Source organism: Cornus florida, unplaced genomic scaffold, assembly GCF_030987335.1.
Source record: "Cornus florida cultivar Cherokee Brave unplaced genomic scaffold, ASM3098733v1 CherokeeBrave_3.0.0_Hap2_Chr11, whole genome shotgun sequence".
Taxonomy (NCBI): domain Eukaryota; kingdom Viridiplantae; phylum Streptophyta; class Magnoliopsida; order Cornales; family Cornaceae; genus Cornus; species Cornus florida.
This window is the reverse complement of record NW_026775581.1, coordinates 121,730,729-121,757,445: the sequence shown is the minus strand read 5'-3', so window position 1 is coordinate 121,757,445 and position 26,717 is coordinate 121,730,729. Positions and strand designations below refer to the sequence as shown.

Below are 26,717 nucleotides of genomic sequence, written 5' to 3'. Positions count from 1 at the left end.
AAAGCATAAATTTTGATAGTACTCCCACGCGAAAATCGTTAAGTAATTTTGATAGAGTACTCCTATGCGAAATCGTTATGTAATGATAAATCCTGTTTGAGGACGTGGTTTGATTGTTTTTTTAAAAATGATTACGAATATGAGTCAAGCGTGTAATCTGGATAGACATCTGGACATGTTTTTATTTATTTATTAAGAAAATTGTCATCATACACTCATTAAAAAATAATAAATAAAAAAAAATGTCATTATACATATACATGACTACAAGTGAAACATAAAATAATATTTTTTCATATAAAACAAAAACATAATTATAATGATAAATAGGTCTACTTATGCTTTAGCCGCTTATACTTAGGGCTGCAAATGAGCCGAGCCGAGCCGAGCCGAGCCGAGCTTTAGGCTGTTCGGGCTCGGCTCGTTTGTTTATGGGATCAGCTCGGGCTCGGGCTCGGGCTCGGCTCGTGACAAGCTCAAAAATTTGGGCTCGGGCTCGGGCTCGTCTTGATTTTAAAAGCTCGGGCTAGGCTCGTTTAACAAAAAAAAAATATAAAAAAAATTCAAAATTAATTAGTATTCTACAGGTCACAATACCTTTTTTCATTACTTTATCAACTATCATGTAAGTAAAAAGAAAAAGGACAAAACAAAAAAAAAAAAAAGGTGCAGTAATGCAAGCTTTTATGTTTCAAGAACAAATTAAGGGTTAATTTCTAAAAAAAAAAAAAAAAAGGACAAAATTGAGCATGAGTGCATTATGCATTTTCTATGAAAAAACAACACATCAAAAAGTTATAAATTCCCATGATAATAATATCTATAGAACCACTGAAACATTGTATATATTAAGTAGAAAAAGAAATCACAGAGGAAAATAAGTTGGAGATAAATTAATTTAGTTACCTGTGGCCATTGAGCATTAGTCTCCATAAATTTAGAAGAAGCAGAAGAAAAGACTAAACAAAATTGTCTGCAACTGCCTAAAGAATGCTTTGAGGTTGTCCAGATTCATGGAATTAAAGTGAAAATAAAGTTTTGCCAAAAAATTAATTGATGCAGTACCTAATTGATGGCGAGGATAGAGGATGGCCAACGATGATGATGAGGATGGAGGGACAGCGGCACAGACGACGGCGGGAAACGGACGACGTCCATGGCGAAGACAGAGGACCGCAGCTGACGATGACGATGACAGACGATGCGTTTAGATCTGAGAGAGAGAGTTATGGTGATTGAGTTGATTAGAGAGAGACAGAGAAGTAGTTGTGCAGATGGAAGGGTTTTCGTCACCGGTGGAGTTGATTCGTAACTCGTGAGTGAGTGATAGAGAGAGAGTGACTGACGATGTTGTGGAGAAGAGGCAGATCTGAATGGTGGGGTGTAGTTTTAGGGTTTTTTGATATCTTACAAAATCAACGGATGAGATGGGTTCTAATTTAATGGGTGAGATGAAATCTTATTTGGGCTATGGATCTATGGTGGATTTTCTTTGGGCTAGTAAGTTATAATGCTTGGGCCATATTAATGAAAAATATGAGCTGGGCCAAACTTAAAAATAATATGGACTAAACATTTTAAATGTACAATAAAAACAAATGGGCCTGATATATATAGAATGGGCCTGATATATGTAACGAGCCTGATACGAGCTTTGTTCACGAGCCTTAACGAGCCTTAATGAGCCCATGTTCACGAGCCTATGCGAGCCGAGCCCAACGTTGCTCAGGCTCGGCTCGTTTAGTAAACGAGCCTAGAAATTAGGCTTGAGCTCGGCTCGTTTGCTTAATGAACGAGTCTGAGCCGAGCCCTTAACGAGCCGAGCCCGAGTTGTTCATGAACAGCTCGGTTCATTTGCAGCCCTACTCATACTATCCATAATTCTCTCCTCAATCATAACATTATAGACCTCCATTTTGATGTTATGTTCAACAATCGAATATTGCTAAGAAAAATTATTATTATTATTTATTAAAAATAAAAAAAATTCTAATAAACAAGTCATGTGTAAGAATCTTGAGGACATCCTCATGCTCGAGTCAATCCCAATCTTAAACTCACTCAAATTCGAGTTTGAGATCACGATTGTTAAGGGTTAAAAATGAGTCATGTTTAAGAATCCTAATGGGCTAGTTCATAAATATTGTTCATGAACATGATGACAAGCCTAACAAGCCAAATAATAGGTTGTTTAGGCTCAACTCATTTATCATATGAACTTAAAAATTGAGCCCAAGTTTGACAAGTTCGTTTAAAAAATGAGCTTGAGTCATCCAGAAAGTTGTATGCTTTAGAAAAAGCTTGTACAGTTTGGGAAAAAGGGGTTTTGATTGATTAAAAAGAAAAATCTACTTTAACTGATATGCCCTTAGGCACGACCATACATAATATAGAAATCACACATGGAAAGGGTGGACAATTAGCTAGAGCAACGAGTGCTGTAGAGAAGTTGATTACAAAAGAGGAGAAATTGGCCACATTAAAATTACCTTCTGAGGAGGTCCGTTTGATATCCAAAATTGCTTAGCAATAGTCGGACAAGTAGGAAATGTAACCCTGATCGAACTCGAGTGATTAGTGATTAGTTTGGTTCGATTGTAACTTATTTAACAATAAAAATTTATACAACTAGAGGGTCGGTTTGTATTTGTAGGGCACAACGAAAGTTCTGGTACCAATTATCGAGCAGCAACGAAAGCATCTGACACCAATCTATTGTGCGAAAGGGATCCAAACAAATATATACACAATGATGACAAATCCTAATAATAGAAAGATATAAATAAATATGAAAAGAAAAACATTAGATTTACCTGGTTCACCCTCACATATAGGGCTACGTCCACTGATGATGATGATTCGTATCACTATATATAAGAAGATTACAAATTGAAGAACGTTTTGGTTCTTCCAGAAAATAATCTCCTTTCTCACAACAAAACGTCACTTACCAAACGAAAAAAAAAAAACTCACCCAACGCTTTCAAGAAAAATCCCAATAATTATTATACGGTTTATATAAAGAAGAAAACCCACCCAAAAAACAAACTTCAAATCTCTCTCTGAAGATTACACACAAAAATGATTTCTTCACAGAAAAAGCCAATATAAGTTATTCTGACTCCACTCTTTCTTAATCAGAATGTCTCTCTGGGATATCTTTGTGATCATCGTAGGATTTAGAATTTTTTATAGCATGTGATGCCTAATTTATAGGCTAATGTTGTTGCCTTTGGATACCTTACTTATCGCTGGCACAAAGCAATTCATTCTTTATCAATTATTTTCCTTAAAGTTTGCTTATTGCTTTATCAAACCCTTAGTATACGCATTAAGCCATCCACACAGTTATACAATTGACCACCACAATTGCATCATTCAACTAATGAAATTATGCTAAAATCTCAACAATCTCCATACAAATGATAAGGCACTGCCATAAAGAGTCTTTCTCCACCAAAATGTGAGTAATAATCATAAAAAAAAACGTTATCATCATTGCCATCGAAAAAACCAAATTAATGAAAAGTTTTAGTTAAGTTTGAGGCCTCTTCAAACCTAACCCTCAGGGTCTCCTTCTTTAACCCATGCACTTCTTGCGCAAACACGAGCATGTCTCGAGTCTTTTTGTCAAACTCTAAATGTTTATCAAAAATACCCACGGAAACTCTAAGTTTGACATCTACTCTAACAACTTCCTCCAACCACCCACAAACCACCGGTTGATAATGAAAAGTCATATCTCACCCTTGTGGAGAATAAGATGTCCCTGACTTTCTCTCGCATCTCTAATGTGATCAACAACTTGTTTTTCACGCATCTTAATGGCACTCAAATGGGCTATGTTATTGCCACCAAGATTGTTACGAGTCACCACCATATCTGTCCTCATAGGTCTGCCTCCCTGTAAGGACTGCTGCAATTTCGGTTGCCATCTGAAAATGGATTTCATTCTCCCATAATTTTGTATAGCCCTTTCATAACTCTTTTAAGAACGAAAAACATCACTCTTCTCTGTAATTCCTCATTTCCCAAGACCCGAATGCAGATTTTTGCTCAGTGTAGAAAACCTAATAATAGCTCCACATGTTACTATATTCCTTTAGAGAATATACAAGTTTCCCACTTTGATGCCTAATAACACCACAAAAGAATTCATCATGACCCTCATAACTCCTCCCTCTGTTACAACCTTGTAACGTTTAGAGTCTAATATACCTACTGAAATAAGGCTTTTTTTCAAATCCGGTATATGTCATTATCACCAACCCGTCGTGTGTCTTGATCTTAACTTTTCCAATTCCTAAAATTTTGAAGGCTTTTCCATCGCCATCAAAACAGAACCATCTTTCACCTCTTTGTAGGAGGAGAAAAAATCCCTATTGGGACACATATGAACAGAACAACCAGAATCAAGAATCCAAGTGTCATTAAATGACATACCTGAAAACGAGATTGCCATGAAAACATAATCATCATTTTCTGAATCACTCATTGTAGTAGCTACCATATAAGCTGCCTCTTGAACATTCTCTTTACCATTCCCAATCTTTGCCTTGTCAATAGTAACATTTCTTGTTCTTGTAATTCCTTGATTTGGATATAGAGTTATTTAAATTTGAGCCTCAATTTTCTGTCCACTCCCTTGCGGCTAAAACCGTGGCCTCTCCGTCTCTGTCACTTTCCAACACTTTCCTCCGATTCTCATGAGAGAGAAGTGCTGATTTAACCATATCCAGACTACAGTCTTCTTCCCATATAACATAGCAGTCGCCAAGTGATCATACCTCGTGGGAAGAGAAGGCAAGAGAACTAAGACTTTGTCTTCGTCGTCCATTTTTACCTCCATGTTTAATAGTTCCGATAGAAGCCTATTAAACTCGTTGAGATGGTCTTGCATCATAGAACCCTCCTTCATGTTGAAATAATAGAACTCTTTCTTAAGATTGATCCCGATTTGTAAATGACTTTTCCAAATATAGTTTTTTAAGCTTTTCCCAAATCTCATTTACTGACGTCTTTATTATCACATTATGTTTGATCTCCTTTGACAAACATAATCGGATCGTAAAACAAGTTTTGATAGAAAGTTTTTCCTATTCGCCTTTCTTCGTTGGATCAGGTTTATCATCCAAGGTTTTTATCAAACATTCCTTAACAAGAATATCCTTCACCTTAACTTGCCACATCCCAAAGTTGTTCTTCCCATCAAATTTCTCAACTTCATATCTCATGGATTTGGAAGCCATCCCAAAAGATCCTAGTTTGCAACTTAGGCTTTAATACCACTTGTTAGGCACAACGGAAGTTCTGATACCAATTGTCGACAGCAACGGAAGCCTTTGACACAAATCTGTTGTGCGAAAGCGACCCAAACAAATATACACACAATGATGACAAATCCTAATAACAGAAAGATGTGAATAAAGTTGGAAAAAAAATACCGCGAGACCAAATTTACGTGGTTTACTCTCACAAATAGGACTACATCCACTGGCGATGATGATCCGTATCACTATACAGAAGAAAATTACAAATTGAAGAATATTTTGGTTCTTCCAGACAATAATTCCCCTTTTCATAACAAAACGTTACCTACCAAAAGAAGAAAAGCTCACCAAATGCTCTCAAGAAAAATCTCAATAATTATACGGTTTACATAAAGAAGAAAACACACCCAAAAGATAAACTTCAAATATCTCTCTTGAAGATTGCACACAAAAAAGATTTATTCATACAAAAAAACCAATATAATTTATTCTGACTCTATCATCTCTTGATCAGAATGTTTCTCTGGGATCTTCCCATGATCATAGTTGGATTTACAATTTTTTGATATGTGTCATGCCTAATTTATAAGCTAATGTTGCCGCCTTTGGATACCTTACTTGTCGCTGATACAAAATAATTCATTCATTATCAATTACTTTCTTTAAAGTTTGCTTATTGCCTTATCAAATTATACAATTGACTGCCATAATTGTATCATTCAACCAATGAAATTCTGCCACAATTGTATCATTTAACAGCATTCATCATAACATTGCATTCTAGAGGAAATTGCGTCACATTTTTTAAATAATGTTGTTGCATTCTTGATTTTATAGGTGGTGTTGAATGTTATATTGAATCTCCATGTAATAGGTCTTGTATTGTCTCAGTTTAATAGCTGTTGTATCATTCATGTATAAGCATGCATCCATCATGTAAGGTTTTGTGTGCAAATTAAAACAGTCATTTTTTTAAAAAAGAAAAAGAAAAAATCATATCATATGATTAGAGTTTCCAATGGTATATATATACATATATATTATTATATTATTATATATATATATACATATATAAAATAATTCTCTAGTATGCTAGGGCCCAAGGGTGCACACAGGTTCCTATGGTTCGTGGCAAAACTGGAATTGTTTCTAATAGTTCTTTGAAATTAGAATCGGAACCGTGGGGAATTGTTTCGGTTCTGAATCGGTTCCATGGTCCTAGTTTCGGTTTCAATTTTTTTTTATTTAAAAAATAATAATAATTTATTAACTCTAAACTCATCTGCAATGCATCTTAGTATATAATATTGTATATGAGAACATACATTTATTTATTATATATATACATATATATATATATCCTTGTAAGTATCGTAATTATATAATTAAAAACATAATATATATAATTATTATACCATTCCGGTTCTTAACAGTTTCGAAATTTGAAATCAAAACTGTAAATTGAAATCGAAATCCAACTTAAACACCGTTTCAATTCTTAACAGTTCCACCGATTACCCTGTAGGTATGCTGTGCCATTGTCTCTTACTAAAGTCTCTGTCACTGCAAATTGTGGTGGGGCGTAGAACAGGTTATAACAGCTCTGCTGTCAATTGAATTGAAGTGATCTCTCTCTCATTGTGTGTGTGTGTATATATATATATATATATATCTGAAGTACATCTTTCTAGGGGCAGTAGAACCTTGGTTTCTTTTTACCAAGAAAATATACATTGACGGGACCTGAACTAGTGACCACCACCAAAATTACCACGTTAGCAACACGACAACCAAGAGTACTGCAACTTTTTGTAAGCTGTGGGGGAGTGGTGGGTGGTGAATACCAACCGTAAAAAGTAGAGAGATGGGTAAAAGAGGCTTGGTCAGAAACTCAGTAGTATAGTATCAGAACAAGTAATTTTTTATTTCTACTTATTTCGATTGTAAAGACCAGTTAAAAATATTACTACTGTACTGTTACTAACAAAGTTTATTTTAGCAATATGGCAGTTTTTGTCACTGTCGGATTCTAGTTACTGAAATTACAGATCCACCCATGGAGAGTGTAAAAGAATGTAACTAATTAATAAAGTTTTCAGATGACATCTGTTTTTGTTTGACTAGTCATATTCGACTGGACCACCACAGATTTTATTGATTTCCTTTTGCTAAGCTCACATTTATAGAGGAAAATTCAGATCTATATATATATATATATTTGTACCCAGAGGTCCCAGATAAGGAAAATCCACATTTATATTGGAGCTGATGCATAACTTTGACCAGACTAAACTGGTAATAATAAGTCTCAACCCTAGTTTACTGAGTTTTTTATACTGTCAGCTGCAATATTCTCGGTATTTGAAAATTTTAGAGCATGGTATGTAGTCGCAGAATCGTGATTGAAGTGTAATGAATAAAGAACTAAGAGTTGTGAAATTCAATCCTTGCATTCTCCATCAAATTTGTCTACAGAAAGTACCGTTAGTCCGGTACCACCAGCTTTCATCCGATGAAATTAATCGATTTATAAAAATATATAACGATATTAGATTTTTTAAAAATAATTACGAATCTACCTTTATAATTATCGGAACTTAGATTAATTTTTTCCATAGTGATTGTTTGGTTAACCGATTTTTAAAAACTGTTTTACAAAGACTTAGTTAAAAAAATATATACGAAATATAATTTAAAAAGAACATTTCTTATAATTCTTTATTTTCTAAGTTATTGAGAAATTTTCTTCTGGAGTCTAAAACAAATTTCTCAAAAGCCAAATTATTTTGCTTGGTTGAAACCATACCCATCCTACCCTTCTAGTTAGTGGGTAAGTTTTTTATTTATTTATTTATTTTCTAGTTAATACTCTCACACAAATTTTTCTTCTTAAACTTGTACTTCTAATTTCTTTTTGAAAAGTGAAAAACTAATTGTGCTAGATAATTCATCCATTGGTAATTTTTTATTATTTATTTATTATTACTTTTTTTGAAAGGTTAGTTACTGGGTAAGTTGTCATGTCAATGGCATTAACTTGCACCTTAGGTCCATGAATTGCTTCCCTGAGTTCCCACCTCCCATTTCTCAAGCCCCATCCGTCTCCAAACCAACTCCACTAAAAGATTAGACCGGGGGCTTCCCTTAATGGGGTATTGCGGCACGCGCCACAAATTGGAACATAAATTCTAAGTCCTCGTAAGAGCAAATGGGTGCATGAGTTTATTCGATCATAAATTCTAAATCCTCGTAAGAGCAAATGGGTGTACGAGTTTCTTACCAATAAAAAAAATAATAATAAATAAATAAATAAATTATTCTAGTTAAATGCAGATTATGCAATAAAGCAGGTCTAGAAATTTTAAATAAAAAAAAAAAATCAAGAGACTTGCAATTGTAAAGTGCAGGATTTATACAGCTAGTATCTTCAACAGATCATATTACCTTACCAAAAAAAGAGATCCAATACAATGTTAAGTAGCCAAATGATTTGTAGCATGCAAAATTATTACCATATGAACTGTAAACTAGCAAGACTCCATATACCTATTTTATCTGTAGTCATGAAATGTCCACTCACCTAGTCTCATCTCTATAGCTATATCAAAAAGAGTCCTCAAAGAAGAGTTGTGGCATCGTCTTTGATCTTTTAAGTCAAGATGCTTCAAGAGCACTCCAGGATTGAAGTATGACAGTTAAGTGGTTCTTGGCATCATGAACACACTTAACCATGCGCTTAAAGCTTAAAAAACGGGAGATTAGTGTCACACTGATTGTAAGTCACCGGCTTGCGAAACTTCCTGTAGGCGCTGCACCGCACTGTCGTAGTTTAGAAAGCCCATGTACCAAAATTCATGGCCATCAACAGAGATAACCTGGATGTATTTTTCAGCGGGATTAGTTCGGCTTGATGAAGGGTTAACCGCTTTAATCTGATGTAGCGGGATAATTACCTATATACACAATGAAACAAGCAATAAAAAGTGTCAGTAAATGCTGCCATATACTTTCTATGATCAAATTCATATATAAAAGAAGAGACCAATATATATAATAATAATATGTATAGCAAGAAATTTTTATCAAAGATGCTTGTCGATCAAAGTCCTAATCCATTTGTTTTGATGATAACAAATCAGTTAAAGGAGTTTTATATTCTAATATTTCAACTGAGTTTGAATGCAAGGAAATAAATGCTTCTTAATTGAAGAAATGAAAGGATCTTCATGACATCATATGGACTCAAATGCACATTCCTGAAACATAAAGAGGCTGCAAACATTCTATAAAGAATATGGTTAACTAACGCACAAGATGATGCAAAAACAAGAGAATGCAAATGTTCTACAAGGTAGAGGCAATATTCAAAGATCAACTCATATATGTCGACCGTTCATGCCATACGTCGACCGGTATCTATGCAGTAGCCAAATTCGATGAGAAGCTCATATACGTCGATCGGTTCATGCCATACGTCGACCGGTATCTATGCAGTAGCCAAATTCGATGAGAAGCTCATATACGTCGACCGGTTTATGCCATACGTCGACCTGTATGTATTCAGAGGCGAAATTCAAAGATCAACTCATACGTCGACCGGTTTGCACATACGTCGACTGGTATCAAGGCAGTACTGAAATCTTAGGAACTCAACATATACATCGACCGGTAAGTAGCATACATCGACCGGTATGATAAAGGATACGTCGACTGGTTTATACCATACGTCGACCGGTTTGGTCGCAGCTCTACAGATTCAATCTTCCAACGGCGTGAATTTGATTTAATGCTTCCAACTACCTACAACAGCTCTATTGAATTCGAAATCTCTTCAAATACAGATAGATGGTCTACAAACAAATGTCCTTCTTTTAGAGATCATCAAAGAACATTATCCAAGTGCATTCAAGAGCTATCTGAAATTCTGATCTGAGCATTGACTTCTTATTCCTTCTCTTGTATCAGTTTAAAAGACCAGAGCTTCATTTATTTCTTCTTCTACTCTAGTGTGAGACTAATTCTTGTAATATTCTCTAGAGAGAGAGAGAGAGAAAGAAACTATATTGTAATCTTCATATATCTCTACATTCTTGTAAGGGTTGGTGTGACCTAAAAGCAAAGCTAAGGAGAAGGGTGTTCTCCTAGCAAGGAAAGAAGCAAAGTCTTGCTTCAAGTTGAAGGTTTGCTCTCCAACATTAAGGAGGAGCTTTAGTGATTTGGAAAGTCTCAAGGGAGGACCTTGAGCCGAGGAGCAGGAGCTTCCGAACCTCGCTAAATTGCCGAGTCACTGTTTGCAATTCGCTATCTCTATACTCTTTAATTGTGATTATATTGCTAGAATATTTTTTGTGTATTACATGCTATTTAGTTGGAAACAAATTTTTTAAAATTATAAAACATTGGCCATTGACTCTATTCACCCCCCCTCTAGAGTCAATCATTGATTAACAATTGGTATCAGAACCTAATCTCTAGAAAAAGATTTAACCATCTTAGAGAAAGATCATGGCAAATACAATGTTTCACCAAGAAGGTCAATCTAACAATAGACCTCCATGGTTTGATGGAAGTGACTACAATTATTGGAAAATCAAAATGAAAGCATTCCTAAGAGGCATAGACATAGATGTTTGGAAAGCCACCGAACAAGGAGACCATGTTCTAACCAAAGTAGTAAATGGTGAAAATGTTCCAACACCTGATATTGAATGGACCCTTAGTGATCGTAAACTTGTACAATGCAATGTCAAAGCCATTACAAATCTTTATTGTGCCTTAAACAAAGACGAATTCAATAGAATTTCGGATTGCGAAACGGCTAAAGAAATTTGGGATAAACTTGAAGTTACCTATGTAGGTACTAGTCATGTTAAGGAATCCAAAATGAATATGCTTGTACATAAATATGACCTTTTTACCATGAATGGCAAATAAACTATTAGTGAAATGTACTCTCGTTTTACTAACATTGTGAATCCTTTGAAGGCTCTCGGAAAGTCATACACATCATCCGAGAATGTGAGAAAAATTCTTAGGTCATTGCTTAAGAATTGGGAAGCAAAGAAGACCGCCATCCAAGAGGCCAAGAATCTCAACACTCTTCCCATAGATGAACTCATTGGTTCATTGATGGCATATGAACTTGAAATGAATGATAAAGATGAAGAGAAGGAGACTCAAAAGAAGGATATTGCTCTTCAATCTTCTACCAAAGAAGTCACAATTGATAAGGCTCCAAATGAAGAAGAAGAAGAAATTGCCCTTATTACCAAAACTGTGAGAAGAGTCCTTCAAATGAAGAAGTTTCAAAAGAGTAACAATTTTAAAAGAAGTGGTTCATCTAGTGAATAAGGAAAAAGAGAAGCTCCTACATGCTTTCATTGTGGAAAACCGGGGCATTTCAAATCCGATTGCTACGTCTACAAAAATGAGAAGGAAAGGAAAAAGAAAGGCAAAGCCATGAGAGCTACATGGGAGGATGATGATTCAAATGGATCCGAAAGTGACGATGACTTCAACAAATTGGTCAATCTTTGTCTCATGGCCGATGAAGATAAGGTAAACTCTAATCATAACTCATTTGACTAAGAAACTACTTATGATGAATTGGTTGATGCACACAACTATTTGCTAGATGCTTTAAAAGAATTACATGATGAACTAGGTAAAATGGTTCAAAAATGTGCTAGCCTTAGAAGAGAAAAACTCATCATTTCTCAAAACTTTGAAAAATCTCAACTTGAAAATGAAACTTTGAAAAAGGAAAAAGAACTTGCTCAAGAAAAGGCCTCAATTGAGTTAATTGCTGAAAATGAATCATTGAAAGTCATTATTGAGGATCAAGTTGAAATCTTAGCTAAGTTCACAAAAGGTAGAGAAAATTTGAACCTCTTACTTGGAAAACAAAGAAATGCTTATGCTAAAGATGGGCTTGGCTTTGATCCTCACAACAAAAATTCTTGTTTATTGAAAAAGAGAAAACCTTTGAACAATTACTTTGTTAAAAATTCTTCTTTTAGTCCAAAATGTAACTATTGTAAGAAGTTAGGACATAAGATCAACCATTGTCTATTAGGCCATGTATGACAAAAGAAACTTGGGTTATTAAAGGTACATATAAGCTTCTTCCTAACTTTCATAGACCCAAGAAATTGTGGGTACCAAAAGAAGATTACTCAAATTCCTTTTATAGGTTTGCTTGAAGTCTCCATACTCATCCAAGGACAAATGGTTCCTTGATAGTGATTGCTCAAGACACATGACTGGAGATTGATCAAAATTTCTCTCTATCAAGCCTCACAAATGAGGAAGCGTTACATTTGAAGATAATTCAAAAGGCAAGGTTATCGGGATCGGATCTATCGGTATATCCTCTTCATTATCTATTGATGATGTCTTACTTGTCAAAGGCTTAAAACATAATTTGTTTAGTATTAGCCAACTATGTGATAAAGGATATGATGTGCTGTTTCAATCGGATAAATGCATTGTTAAAAGGAATAATGATGAAGTATTTCATGCTCTTAGAAATGGTAATGTATATACTTTGCTTTTGTATGAATTACATAATCAAGATGTTAAGTACTTTGTTTCTTCAAATGAAAATAGTTGGTTATGGCATAGAAGGTTGGGTCATGCTAGCATGGATTTAATTTCAAAATTATCTAAAAATGAATTAGTCAAAGGCCTCCCAAAGACTAATTATTTGAAGGATAAAATTTGTAGTGCATGCCAAATAGGGAAGCAAATTAAATCATCATTTAAAAGGAAAAAGGACTTAACTACTTCAAGACTACTCGAGTTGATTCATATGGATCTATTTGGTCCGGAGAGAATTGCTAGTCTTGGTGGAAAACTCTATGCATTTGTCATTGTTGATGATTACTCTAGATTCACTTAGGTGTTTTTCCTTGCACGCAAAAATGAAACTCATTCAATTTTTGCTAAATTTTGCAAAAGAGTTGAGAACGAACAAGAGTGTAAGATTAAGGCTATTAGGAGTGATAGAGGAAGAGAGTTTGAAAACCAAGATGTTGAAAGTTTTTGTGATAATAATGGGTATCATCATAATCTTTCGGCTCCTAGATCTCCCCAACAAAACGGAGTTGTTGAAAGGAAAAATAGGTCTCTACAAGAAATGGCTAGGACCATGTTAAATGAACATAAATCTCCTAGAACTCTATAGGCCGAAGCCGTTAGTACCTCATGCTATGTCATAAATAGAGTCATTATTAGGAAACTTCTCAACAAAACCCCTTACGAACTTTGGAACAAAAAGAAGCCAAACATTGGTTATTTTAAGGTTTTTAGGTGTAGATGCTTTGTATTAAACGACAAAGACAACGTAGGGAAATTTGAACCTAAATCGGATGAAGGGATCTTCTTAGGGTATTCATCTCGTAGCAAAACATTTAGAGTATTTAACAAAAGAACACTTGTGGTTGCTGAATCTATACATGTTGTATTTGATGAATCACCTCTTCCCCCTCTTAGATGTTTTATGGATGAAAATGAGGATGTGGTTGAAATTGAAAAGAATCTTGAAAATCCTAACTTAAATGATTCATCTCGAAATGATCTCTCCAAAGTCAATTCAAAAGAAAGTCACTCTCATGTGGAAACACCTCCTATATCTTGGAAGCAAGTGACTCATCATCCAATTAATCAAATCATTGGCGATCCATCCAAAGGTGTAAGGACTCGATCTCAAATAAGCAATATATGCAATTATGTTGCTTTTGTTTCACATTTTGAACCAAAAAATATTCAAGAAGCTGAAAATGATGAGTCTTGGCTCCTAGCAATGCAAGAAGAACTCAACCAATTTGAAAGAAATGAAGTTTGACAATTGGTTCCAAGACCTAAGGATAAGTCTGTCATTGGCACAAAATGGGTTTTCAAAAACAAAAAGGATGAACAAGGAACCATTGTGAGAAACAAGGCAAGACTCGTAGCTCAAGGGTATAATCAAGAAGAAGGAATTAATTATGAAGAAACCTTTGCTCCCGTAGCCAGACTTGAAGCTATAAGAATACTACTTGCTTTTACATCATACAAGAACTTTAAATTGTATCAAATGGATGTTAAAAGTGCCTTTTTGAATGGATTCATTGATGAAGAAGTATTTGTTGAGCAACCACCGGGCTTTGAAAGTTATGAGTGTCCAAACCAAGTCTTTAAGTTGACAAAAGCATTATACAGCTTGAAACAAGCTCCAAGAGCTTGGTATGAAAGGCTAAGTAAATTTCTACTCGAAAATGGTTTTTCTAGAGGAAAAATTGACAACACTCTATTTACTAAGTCTATTGATTGCAATTTATTGATTGTTCAAATTTACGTTGACGATATTATCTTTGGATCAACCAATAAAATGCTTTGTGAAAAGCTTGCTCATAGTATACAAAATGAGTTAGAAATGAGTATGATGGGTGAACTAACTTTCTTTCTAGGATTGCAAATTAAACAAACACTTGATGGCATTTTTATTTGCCAATCAAAGTATGTTAAAGATTTGTTAAAGAAATTTGGCTTGGAGGAAGTCAAACATGCTCACACTCCCATGAGCTCATCCTTAAAACTTGATAAAGATGAAAAAGGGGTTAATGTAGATATTAAAAAATATCGAGGCATGATTAGTAGTCTCTTGTATTTAACCGCAAGTAGACCGGACATCATGTTTAGTGTATGTTTGTGTACTCGTTTTCAATCTTGTCCAAAAGAATCTCACTTGTGTGCAGTTAAAAGAATTTTTCGCTATTTAAGCAAAACCTTGAGTTTAGGTCTTTGGTATCCTAGGCATACCTCATTTGAACTTGTTGGATACTCGGACGCGGATTTTGGCGGGTGCAAAGTTGATAGAAAAAGTACTAGTGGGACATGTCACTTCCTTGGACAGTCCCTAGTATCTTGGGCTTGCAAGAAACAACATTCTGTGGCTCTATCTACTGCTGAAGCTGAATATATTGCAGCTGGAAATTGTTGTGCTCAAACTCTTTATATTAAGCAACAACTTGAAGATTTTGGTCTTAAGTATGACCATAACCCTATCTTGTGCGATAACACAAGCGCAATATGCATTTCAAAAAATCCGATCCAACATTCAAGAACTAAGCATATTGAAATTCGATATCATTTTCTAAGGGATCATGTGTCAAAAGGTGACATCGTACTCACATTTATTAGCACCGAGAAGCAATTAGCGGACATTTTCACTAAACCCATTCAAGAAGATCAATTCTACTCTCTCAAAAGGAATTTAAGGATGGCTTGTGCAAGTGAAGTGGTCCAATCATGAAATCAAAATTGATTCAGCATCTAGGCACAAACCGGTCGACGTCTCAAAACTATACGTCGACCGAATTAAAGAGAACCGGTTGACTCTTGGAACCTTTACGTCGACCGATTCTTGTGACAGGTCAATTCTAAGTTACGGGTCAGTATTTGCTCCGGGTTTTCTTCTTTCACTGATATGCTATTTTTTCACTATTGAACGACACTATTCATTCTCGTTCCCTCTCTCTTCCCTCTCAAGGCGACTTAGGGTTTCTCAAAGCCTCTTCCAATCTCACATCGTTTAAGGTAAGCTTTTCAAAATCATATTACTCTTGATTCAATCAGTATCATGCTCTATATATTCATCCTCTATATTGAATCTTTCATAAGCAATCTTAATAAATCTAGGGTTCAAAGCTTCAGTGTTTAGGTTCTCTTATGTTATGTGAACACTCAATCTTCCTAAGTCTCTAGTCATCATTAGTGCCATAACTTTAAGAATTTATTCATACACACACTTGTATTGATATTTTTTTATATATATTTAACCCTCTATATCGCACCTTCAAAATCCTTCTGCTTAAATTAAGGGTTTCATTAAATTTTTTTTAAAATTACTCTTGTTAAGCTTATCATCAATCCTAAACTAATGGGTCCTAAAAAAAACCCATCCTATGCTTCCCACTCCCGTGAAAAGAGAACCAAGGCCCGTCATGATCATGAAGCCAGTGTTTCTGCTCCATCTGTTCAACCTCCTCCTATGCTCTTCCAATCCCCTGAGGATAAAGAGAACTATGAAACCATTTTTCTTCAAAAGAAAGTAGCTTATGGGAAAACCCTAAAAAGGGCCCGATTGTCTTGCTAATAATCTTAACACTTATGAGCTGTTTGAAGCTGTAGGCTTGGCTGATTTCGTCTCAATGGAAATTCCATTCTATCCAAAATTAGTCCACCTATTCTACACCCATCTCAAGAGAGATTCTGAAACAAATAGCCTTAACTCATTTGTCCAAGGTGTTAATCTCTCACTTCGCAAAAGTGATCTAAGGATTTTACTAAATCTTCCCGAGGGTGGTCTCCGGCATTACTAAACCCATGCTTGGTATCAAAATGCTGACTTTGATCCTCTCACAGCAGTTCGTGACATTTGTCACGACAAAACTACCGAGGACATAGACATCATAAAATCCAGTGACCTCACCATTGAAGCCCGAATAATCTATCGCGTCATCGTCCATTCCATCATTCCTAAGACCGGTGGCTATTCTGACGTTTCCTACATAGAAGCTCTTCTAACCTGGTGTGTACTTAAGGGACCGAAAATTAATGTGCCTCACTTAATATACCATCACATGATGGATTGTGTCAACCGTGAGAAGTGTCATCTATACTACGCAATGCCTCTCACCAAGATCTTTCGAGCAAAAGGGGTTATGTTCGCTGGTCAGCCCAAAATGAACCTGCTATCTCAACATCGCTTTGACAAGTCGGCTCTTCTCCGTATGAGATTAAAAAGGGATGATGATGGAAATTGGTATGATCCCAAAATAGTGGGTGGTGATCAAACTGAAAGCGAAACTGAAGATTCGGATGGCGAGGAAGCAGAGGGCAACCAAAGTGATAATGAAGTCCCTCCAGCTAATATGGAATTAGCTGATATGGAAGTTGAGATGCCTCTTGACAATGTGCAGGCTGATCCATCTACAGACCCATCTATTCGAGAGCTCATCCTTCAGCAACTAGTTGTCTCTCGTAAAACTCAAGAGGAAGTGGCCATGCTAAGAGCAGAACTGAGAAGCATGAATATTGATCTTCAGGAGTTGCGCACCAATTTCGGTTTACCACCTCATTAGCTGTTTGCTCTTCCCCTCTTTTTGATGTGACAAAGGGGGAGAACAATGATGTGATCTGACTAGTTTAGAAACTGTGACATTTTGTTATCTTAACTATAGGAATATTTTGATAAAACTTTGGTATTTGGATAATGTGCTGTGATATTTTTAGCTATGACAATCTTGATAGTACATTTATTTCTTGTTATTAGTTGGTTTTATATTGATCCATGAATCATAAAAAATGTGAAATATAGCATGTAGTAAGGGGGAGACATCATTTCCAAATTTAAAACATTTGCTTGCAAATTCTTTCAGTCATACCTGTCTTAAATATTTTTTTTTACAAGCATGATCATTATATTCACTGTGTGCAAATTGACAGGGAGAGTATTTTACAAATACAACCCAATATCATTTCTAGATCACATGCTTGATTTGTCATCATCAAAAAGGGGGAGATTGTTGATCAAAGTCCTAATCCATTTGTTTTGATGATAACAAATCAGTTAAAGGAGTTTTATATTCTAATATTTCAACTGAGTTTGAATGCAAGGAAATAAATGCTTCTTAATTGAAGAAATGAAAGGATCTTCATGACATCATATGGACTCAGATGCACATTCCTAAAACATAAAGAGGCTGCAAACATTCTATAAAGAATATGGTTAACTAACGCACAAGATGATGCAAAAACAAGAGAATGCAAATGTTCTACAAGGTAGAGGCAATATTCAAAGATCAACTCATATACGTCGACCGGTTCATGCCATACGTCGACCGGTATCTATGCAGTAGCCAAATTCGATGAGAAGCTCATATACGTCGACCGGTATCTATGCAGTAGCTAAATTCGATGAGAAGCTCATATACGTCGACCGGTTCATGCCATACGTTGACCGGTATCTATGCAGTAGCCAAATTCGATGAGAAGCTCATATACGTCGACCGGTTTATGCCATACGTCGACCTGTATGTATTCAGAGGCGAAATTCAAAGATCAACTCATACGTCGACCGGTTTGCATATACGTCGACCAGTATCAAGGCAGTACTGAAATCTTAGGAACTCAACATATACGTCGACCGGTAAGTAGCATACGTCGACCGGTATGATAAAGGATACGTCGACTGGTTTATACCATACGTCGACCGGTTTGGTCGTAGCTCTGCAGATTCAAACTTCCAACGGCCAGAATTTGATTTAATGCTTCCAACTACCTACAACAGCTCTATTGAACTCGAAATCTCTTCAAATACAGATAGATGGTCTACAAACAAATGTCCTTCTTTTAGAGATCATCAAAGAACATTATCCAAGTGCATTCAAGAGCTATCTGAAATTCTGATTTGAGCATTGACTTCTTATTCCTTCTCTTGTATCAGTTTAAAAGACCAGAGCTTCATTTATTTCTTCTTCTACTCTAGTGTGAGACTAATTCTTGTAATATTCTCTAGAGAGAGAGAGAGAGAAAGAAACTATATTGTAATCTTCATATATCTCTACATTCTTGTAAGGGTTGGTGTGACCCAAAAGCAAAGCTAAGGAGAAGGGTGTTCTCCTAGCAAGGAAAGAAGCAAAGTCTTGCTTCAAGTTGAAGGTTTGCTCTCCAACATTAAGGAGGAGCTTTAGTGATTTGGAAAGTCTCAAGGGAGGACCTTGAGCCGAGGAGTAGGAGCTTCCGAACCTCGCTAAATTGCCGAGTCACTGTTTGCAATTCTCTATCTCTATACTCTTTAATTGTGATTATATTGCTAGAATATTTTTTGTGTATTGCATGCTATTTAGTTGGAAACAAATTTTTTAAAATTATAAAACATTGGCCATTGACTCTATTCACCCCCCTCTAGAGTCAATGATTGACTAACAATGCTTATTACATCTACAAATATATATACTGATAAATCGAGACACTGGGATATAAATTCAAGATGGTGGTGAAAGTATTCCTTATGTTTCCGAACTTCATAAAAAAAGTAAAAGCAATGACCAAAATTTTCTCCGTGATAGCAGACCTTGGCAAATGCTAGTGCAAGTGGCACAAGCACAAGACACAACACACAGAAAATCAGAAAAGAAAAAGAAAGCAAACTGTATTGAAAAGCAGGCAGTTCAAAACCTATAACTGGGAGTCGGAATATATATATATATATATATATATATATATATATATATATATATATATATTTTTTTTTAACACAGGATAACTGTAAACCAAAACATTTGCCAAAGTGTCTTTTATTAAGATTCGATCCATCAAAATTTTTATTATTAAAAAATAAATGCTGAAGATACATGAAAATTGGATGAACGACCTAGTTGCAGACCTAAGTTGTAATTGGCATAGGTGTGGGGTATAGTGTTTAAATCTAACAAAACTTATACAACAGGTAAAAACAACAATCAACAATATTTGATTTATGAAATATTATATGATATCGCACATTATATTTAAATAGTAATAATATAGGGAAACACAAAAGTTTGGTCCACAGCTAGTATGTTTGTTTGGCTACTATATGTTTCGTGGGCGTGCTTGAGTTCTTTAGATCAAACTAGGCCAAGAATGCCCAGCAGATGATTAGGTTACTTTTATGAAGTAGGGATAACATTTTGATTGATGTTGCCTCAGGAAGATTTATACTCCAGGAAACTAAGATCTAACAAGAAAGTACAAATAAAATGTTACGTCAATTTCGTATAGACATATTTGATCACTAATTCACTACAATAATTGAACTTATTAACTAGGTACAATAATTAAATGACAAATGCAAGTTTATTGTACAACCCTAGAATTGAAAAATTCTAGCATAATCTGTATCTATTAGACAACCAATCTATATGGGTTGGGTGGGTTGCTATGACAAGTTACACAATGGAGTGTCCCTTAATACCAGTGAGTGAAGAAAGTGCACCTAAAACCCATATTTCTTACAAATTATGTGCAACTTTATCTATGATTTTGGCATTTTAAAACAAAAAAAGACAACAAAAAAAAAAAGGTACTACAATACAAAACTGCTATGTTAATGAATAAATGAAAAGGGATTTTAAGTAGTTCCTCAACCCTTCCAAGAACATATTAAAGCAACAAACAAATTAAGTATCATCAGATTTAGACTATCCTATTCTTGATTAACATGGAAAAGGAAAACAACTAGAAAAATTAATGCAGAATAACTCTAAACATAAGAACTTTACATTACTCCCTCAACTAATAGGACTAAACATGAGGAAGACAATCAACAAGCTGCAGTGCTGCACTAAAGACGAGGATTAAAATTTCATGGGTTCCATCAAACCTCATCACATACAAAACTTTAAAAGGAAAACTAGGAAAAAAAGTGGATTTAAATTTCTGAAAGCCCACTATCACAAGAATGATCTGATGCTGCTAAAGATTGGAAACCCCACTCTCTCAAACTTAGGACATAATGAAAATATAAAGAATCTAGTGCCACATTTAGTCCAACAAACCAATGTTAAATGTATATGTGACTACAAATTTTATTCCCCCCAACCAAACACCTACCACCCCCGGCCCCGGGGGAAAAACAGAATTGGAAAAGATTAGAAAAAAGATCATTGTACAATTATCTCTGAAAGATGAATAAGTTGGATTCAAATCCTGGGAGTGGTTCATGGATTCGAAATCTACTGGCCTCTGCAAAATATGACCCCCTTTTGAAATTTTTGTGGCACTTGCACATAGACCTTAAAATTGGAAAACATTATACCTTAACTTGCCACCTAAGTAGCACTGACACTTGTCAAGAGAAGTTGCCAAATTGTGGGAGTCCAGCCGTATCCTTCTGACATAGCTTGCCATAATCCAAAAGCACCCTTGTGACAAACTCCCTCCATTGGACGAAATTAAGTTTTCACCACCACTATCAAACATGCACATCACTTGTGATGACAGGGGAATCATAAACCCGAAGCTCATCACGATGATAAAGTCATATTTGTTTTAAGAGAGTACGACGTAGTTTTGACTAAAACCACAAGAAAAGAACAATGAAAGAGAAGTTAAAGGACTTTCAGAAAAGGAAAAAAAAAAAACAAGGAAGTTAAGGGAAAAAGACCTAGACAGGAGTAACTTTCAGATTATTGGGAGCACATTCTCAGCATAGCCACAAGATGCTCCTATCATTGCTTAATAATGAAGTAACGACTTTGGGTACATTGAGAAAATGGAATCGAAAGCCTTTCTATAGGTTCACATACACGGGGTTAACTGGACAGGAGACAACTATATTCCAACAAGAAAAATATATAAAGGGAACACCATAAGTTATCATTAAAATGAAAAGGGAACCCCAATCAGGTTGGAAGTAAGGTAAAATAACTTATACAAGTCCAGAAAAACAAATTTGGACATGAACAAGAGCACATGCAAGGACCTGGAAACTAGTGGATGACTTGACATCACAATGAGGAAGTAATAATGTTAGTCTACTATGTAACAGTGAAAAAATAAATAAATAAATTGATAGAACCCAACATATTGAGTGATAGGAGTAACACCACTGCTATCAAGCCATTAGTCTTCAACAGTTGGCCAAGGCCAGATGGAGAATCACCATCAAGTTGGCTGCCAATGAACAATGTCTTCCCAGTTTCTTATATGAATCTTCAATTTGAAGTTTCAAGCATATACTACGTTATTGAATGTGATCACCCAAATAGAGTTAAATTGCAGAACAAGATTCTGATAGCATAAAGCACAGATAAGCCAGAAAGGATCTACTGCCATACTCGTGATGCACATCATAAGCTATTGATCACAACTAAGCATCAATCTTATGTATTGCAACAGCACAAAGAATATCCACCTAGCACCTTTGTTTTTTATATGATCGACATTTAGCTTTAGATATGCTCTTCTAATGCTAAAGGGGCTCACGCAGACGTACCTTATAGTAGCTCCATTCAGTCTTGTCATCAGCTTTATAAGAAAGAGGACTGTCGCTGCAAAATGCAAGCTTTACTGTAGATACATATAATATTCCCATGACGGGACCAGCCGATGTGGATAAGTAGCATGCATATGAATTTTGAAGTTCCTCGTCTGGATCTGTCTCAAAAGTTTGTTGAAAAATCTTCTCATAACCGCCCTCTGCAAGAACCTTTGTTCCCTGTGCAATTCTTCCCATGGCAGCATCAGCAAAACTAGGAGCCGTTTTCACTAATTTAAACAAATAGAAAATAGGGATCAATACCATGACATCTTAAAATTGGTGATGGAATCACCATATTCACAGTTTGCTAGAATCACAAACTGGCATTACAACAGAAGATTCTTAGGAAATCTTAGAAAAAGTTTACGACATCTACAGTAAATTTCTAGGATTCAAATTTTAGCGACTAGGTTTCAGAGTCTTAAAATAGAAGAACATGGTACCTTTGATGAATTCTATACTAAGCTGAATGATATAGCCAATTGTAGTTATATTATAGGAAGATCCTCAAAAAATAAAGTTCAAATTTTTTAAGGTCTCTTTCAATTAGGCTTCATTCCGAAGTCACTGCTATTGAAGAAAGCAGTAGATAACGTGGAAGTAGAAGATCATGTAGGATCACTACATGCTCATGACTTAAACTTTCCCCCTCGAGATAAAAGTTTAGCACTAAAAGCTATTAAGAAAGAGGACAGTGATAGCTCAAGTAGTGAAATTGAAGACAGAATTGCTTTGTTTTACAGTTTTACTAGGAAATCTAAGAAATAAAGCACTATATACTTGCAGGTTACTAGAAATGAAGTGCAACAACTAACAAACAAATTGTGACACATCCAAATACTTGAATCATGCTCTCAGCACTTAGTTTAGATTCATTCAAACTATCGGATTTCAATTAATTATATCCCATGATATGATATTAATAAGCCAAAAAACAAAATCTAAACATCTGATATAGTAGTACTGAATTCACCGCGTTTTCTATACCTTCACCAAAATTAAAATGATGAAATTTCAAACAAATTGCTATGTTAAATTCTACCAAATCCGAAAGCAACAGGAGTCTTGATGTAGAATAAATTACAGCTAAATGAAGACGAAGGAAAGAAACACAAAAATATGGGAACACTTACAATGCTGCCAAGTGTTTTCAGCAAGATCCTCGGCCTTCTTAGCGGCATCTTCAACCTTCTTTCCCCATTTCCCTAGCACATCACGAACAGTATCCATCCTATCTGGTACAACAAATAAATATATTAATAAAAATGTATCAGATAAAACCAAAAAAAAAACACATCAAAAATGAAATTTTGAATACCTTTCCATTGAACCTGATAAATATATATATATATTTAAAAAATATATATAATTTCACTATCCATTGTATTTAATCAAACAAATAAAAAATAAAAATAAAAAATTAAAAGAATGAAACACCTTTCTTTAATTAACAACCTTCCAAAACAGACGCCAAATTCATCACCTAACAAACAATACATGTGTAACAGAGAAATTTTTGAGCCTGAATTCCATATTTTGTCCAAGAGATTTCAATAAAAAATTCACAATATAAGTTCATACTAAAGGAATTCTAAACTCAAATTCAAACTATCATGAAAATTGAGAGAGAAGCAATTCGAATTTAACATTTTGGGTCCACAAATTTGTGGATGTGCATTTAAATCTCTATTCTATACATGTCAATAGATACACTAATATATGTATAGAGAGAGAGAGGGAGGTTCTGACCCTTTAAAGAGGGTGAGGAGGTAAGCGAAGGAGAGGAGGCAACATAAGGATTGGATCCACCATCAGCCTCAGTAGCAGCAGAAGGTACAGTTCCAGAATATGAAGATTTCATAACCAAGTCATTGTTCCAATGCACCGATTTCTTCGACCGATTATTCAAAGCCGACTTATCATCAATTTCACTTTCATTTTGACTCTCATTATTATTATTATTATTAATATTATCGTTGTTGGCTTGATTTTGCGTCTCCAATCCGAGCGCGGAATCAGGATCAGCACCTGCACCGGACTGAGGCTGAGGCTGAGATTTCGGCACCTCCACGTTGGGTTGAGCACCGCCCTCCGCAGTCGGATTGGGCTTTGGGTCCCGTTCCTGACCCGAGGTCTGATCCGCATCCGGCTTCTTCTGTTCGTCGCTAGGCTTTTCCATCATATATATATATTCAGCTCTTCTCAACTGGTCGGTTCGGTATCGGATTCAAAGAAAACAATTGAAAGAGAGAGGGGAAAGAATTGGCTTCGGAGGCGCGTGAAGTGGCGCGTGAGGTTTGGCTTCTAGGTCGGACGTTGATATAGTTGCGTACTTGGTAGTATATTATTTTTCTTTTTCCTCTTCCAAGTAGAGAGAATGATTGGCTTCACCGGTAAAGACGGTGTAGACTGTACTCAGATTACCCGGCGTTTAACGCGGGAAATGAACAGTGGACGCCTCTCACCCAACGCTTGGCTCCTCTTCAAGTCGAGTCCGCTTGTTCCAGTCTGTGTAGTCGATTTAATTTCACGCTACAAAATTAAGGTTCGCGTTCGCGGAAGCAGTTATCGAAATCCGACTGTTTTGGAGGTAAGATAATGAAATTAATTTTTGTAGTCATTAATTTACTTCATCTTTTCACATATTGTCTAAAGTGTATTGAATTTTTTACTACATAATTTGATAATGATGAATTTTAAATGAATTTTAGTAATTTGTATTAATTTTTTGAAGATCATTTCACAGAAATAATAAGAATTCCAAGATGCTATGATTGCTATCTGTATTTAAAAAATGCTTAGTAGTATATGTTCTACAATATTAATGAAAAAAAAAGAATTGATAAATAAATGAATACTTGTATTATATATAGTACATGAAAATAAAATAATAATAATAATAAACTCCCTTGATGTCCCTTTCATTAATACATGAGAATAAAAATAAATAAATAAATAACTAATAATAAACTTCCTTGGTGTCCCTTTCATTAAAGCATAACAAAAACTACTTTCTTGGCCTTAATTATTATTATTTTCCTAAGTTAAATTTATATTCAATTCATTTAAATAAATCCTTCTCGTTTTAGTGACTGTATGAAAACAAGTGATGTAAGCTTAATTACATTGACATCCTTGATTTGTACAAATATCACATTGAAATAATTTTTAAAAATTACTATCATTTACATTCCAAATCACTTTTTCATCACTAACACCGTTAAAAATGGATGTGAAATGACATTTTTACCCTTATTTTTTAAATGTCTTTTAATATAAAATATCATAATTGTATAAGGACAAATCACTCCCATCAATTATCCAACAGCACCAACACCCTCACTTAATATATATATATATATATATATGAAAAATTAGTGTGTGTGAAGAATTAAGTGATCTATTTTTTTAGGTTTTACTAATCTATTTTTTGGGTTTTGTTGAATTTCTTATGAAATTATATATATACACATATATTCCAATAGGCATTTTGGTAACTTAATATGGGTCCAATGGGGGTAGAAGTGTCATTTTATATATCAAACATCCATTTAGTAGTCAACACAAACACAAAGGGATATTAATGTCTTTTTACATGTAAAAAGTGGTATAACACACCGGAAAAAGTGTAAGTGAAAAACGGAACAAATGTTTACAATGTGAGTACTGTGAGTGATAATTATTTTTTAAGATGTTTTAATGTGATTTTTGACCAAACTTAAAAAGGTATTAATTAATGTAATTAATTCTAAGATAAGATGTATTGTGTTTGGTTTCTTTAAATTCCAATATTTGAAATAAAATCAAATTTAAAACTTTTAATCCAATGAATAACATATATCATTCAATAGGGATTTGATTCAGTATTATTAATCATTGCATCAATAAGAATAGACATTGCACTATAAATATACACTTTTATTTTCACCGAGTCCTAGTCTGGTTCGCACCGGTCATATTCTTACTTGGGCTTAACACTGGAAGCGTAACGGCTAACCAAGTCGTTAATGGCGGTTATTAGATAAGAAAATTTGAACTGGGGTTCTCCCTTGTATGGCCCTTATTGGGCTTCTTTTCTTCTTCTGCTTTTGCATCCCAGTTTTATGGGCTGTTTTTGGTCCCATGTAATTACCCACATATAATTTAGTTGCTTAAAATTTTGAAAAAAGAAAAAAAAAAAAAAATTTCTTCCTCCCAAGTTGGAAATTGCTGTGGGGGCAGATTAACACTAATAAATTTTCATAACACTAATCAATTTTCATAACACCAAAACTGAAGTTCTCTAACAACCAGGTCCAAATATATGAATTTTGTTTAATTGATTCTTCTCCACCAAAAAGTAGAACAATAATAATTTCATACATAATTTTGATAGCTAA

General features: G+C 34.9%; 1 protein-coding gene across 1 annotated transcript; it reads right to left on the bottom strand.

The window, feature by feature from the left end:
* Window positions 1-8,336: 8,336 nt before the first annotated feature.
* On the bottom strand, window positions 8,337-25,006 carry LOC132284563 (GLABRA2 expression modulator-like). Its single transcript, XM_059786674.1, has 4 exons — window positions 24,088-25,006; window positions 23,472-23,573; window positions 22,294-22,565; window positions 8,337-9,223 (listed from the first exon to the last, which is right to left on the bottom strand). The coding sequence occupies exons 1-4, from the start codon at window positions 24,518-24,520 to the stop codon at window positions 9,035-9,037; spliced, it is 996 nt and encodes a 331-aa protein (XP_059642657.1). The 5' UTR covers window positions 24,521-25,006; the 3' UTR covers window positions 8,337-9,034.
* Window positions 25,007-26,717: the final 1,711 nt, after the last annotated feature.

Excerpts from the sequence above, each read along its gene's own strand:
- LOC132284563 (XM_059786674.1), bottom strand. The coding sequence starts at position 24,520 with ATGATGGAAAAGCCTAGCGACGAACAGAAGAAGCCGGATGCGGATCAG. Across the intron at positions 23,574-24,087 it reads CTCCTCACCCTCTTTAAAGG|ATAGGATGGATACTGTTCGT; the intron begins GTCAGAACCTCC and ends TTGTTGTACCAG. Across the intron at positions 9,224-22,293 it reads CTGAATGGAGCTACTATAAG|GTAATTATCCCGCTACATCA; the intron begins GTACGTCTGCGT and ends TTGTGTATATAG.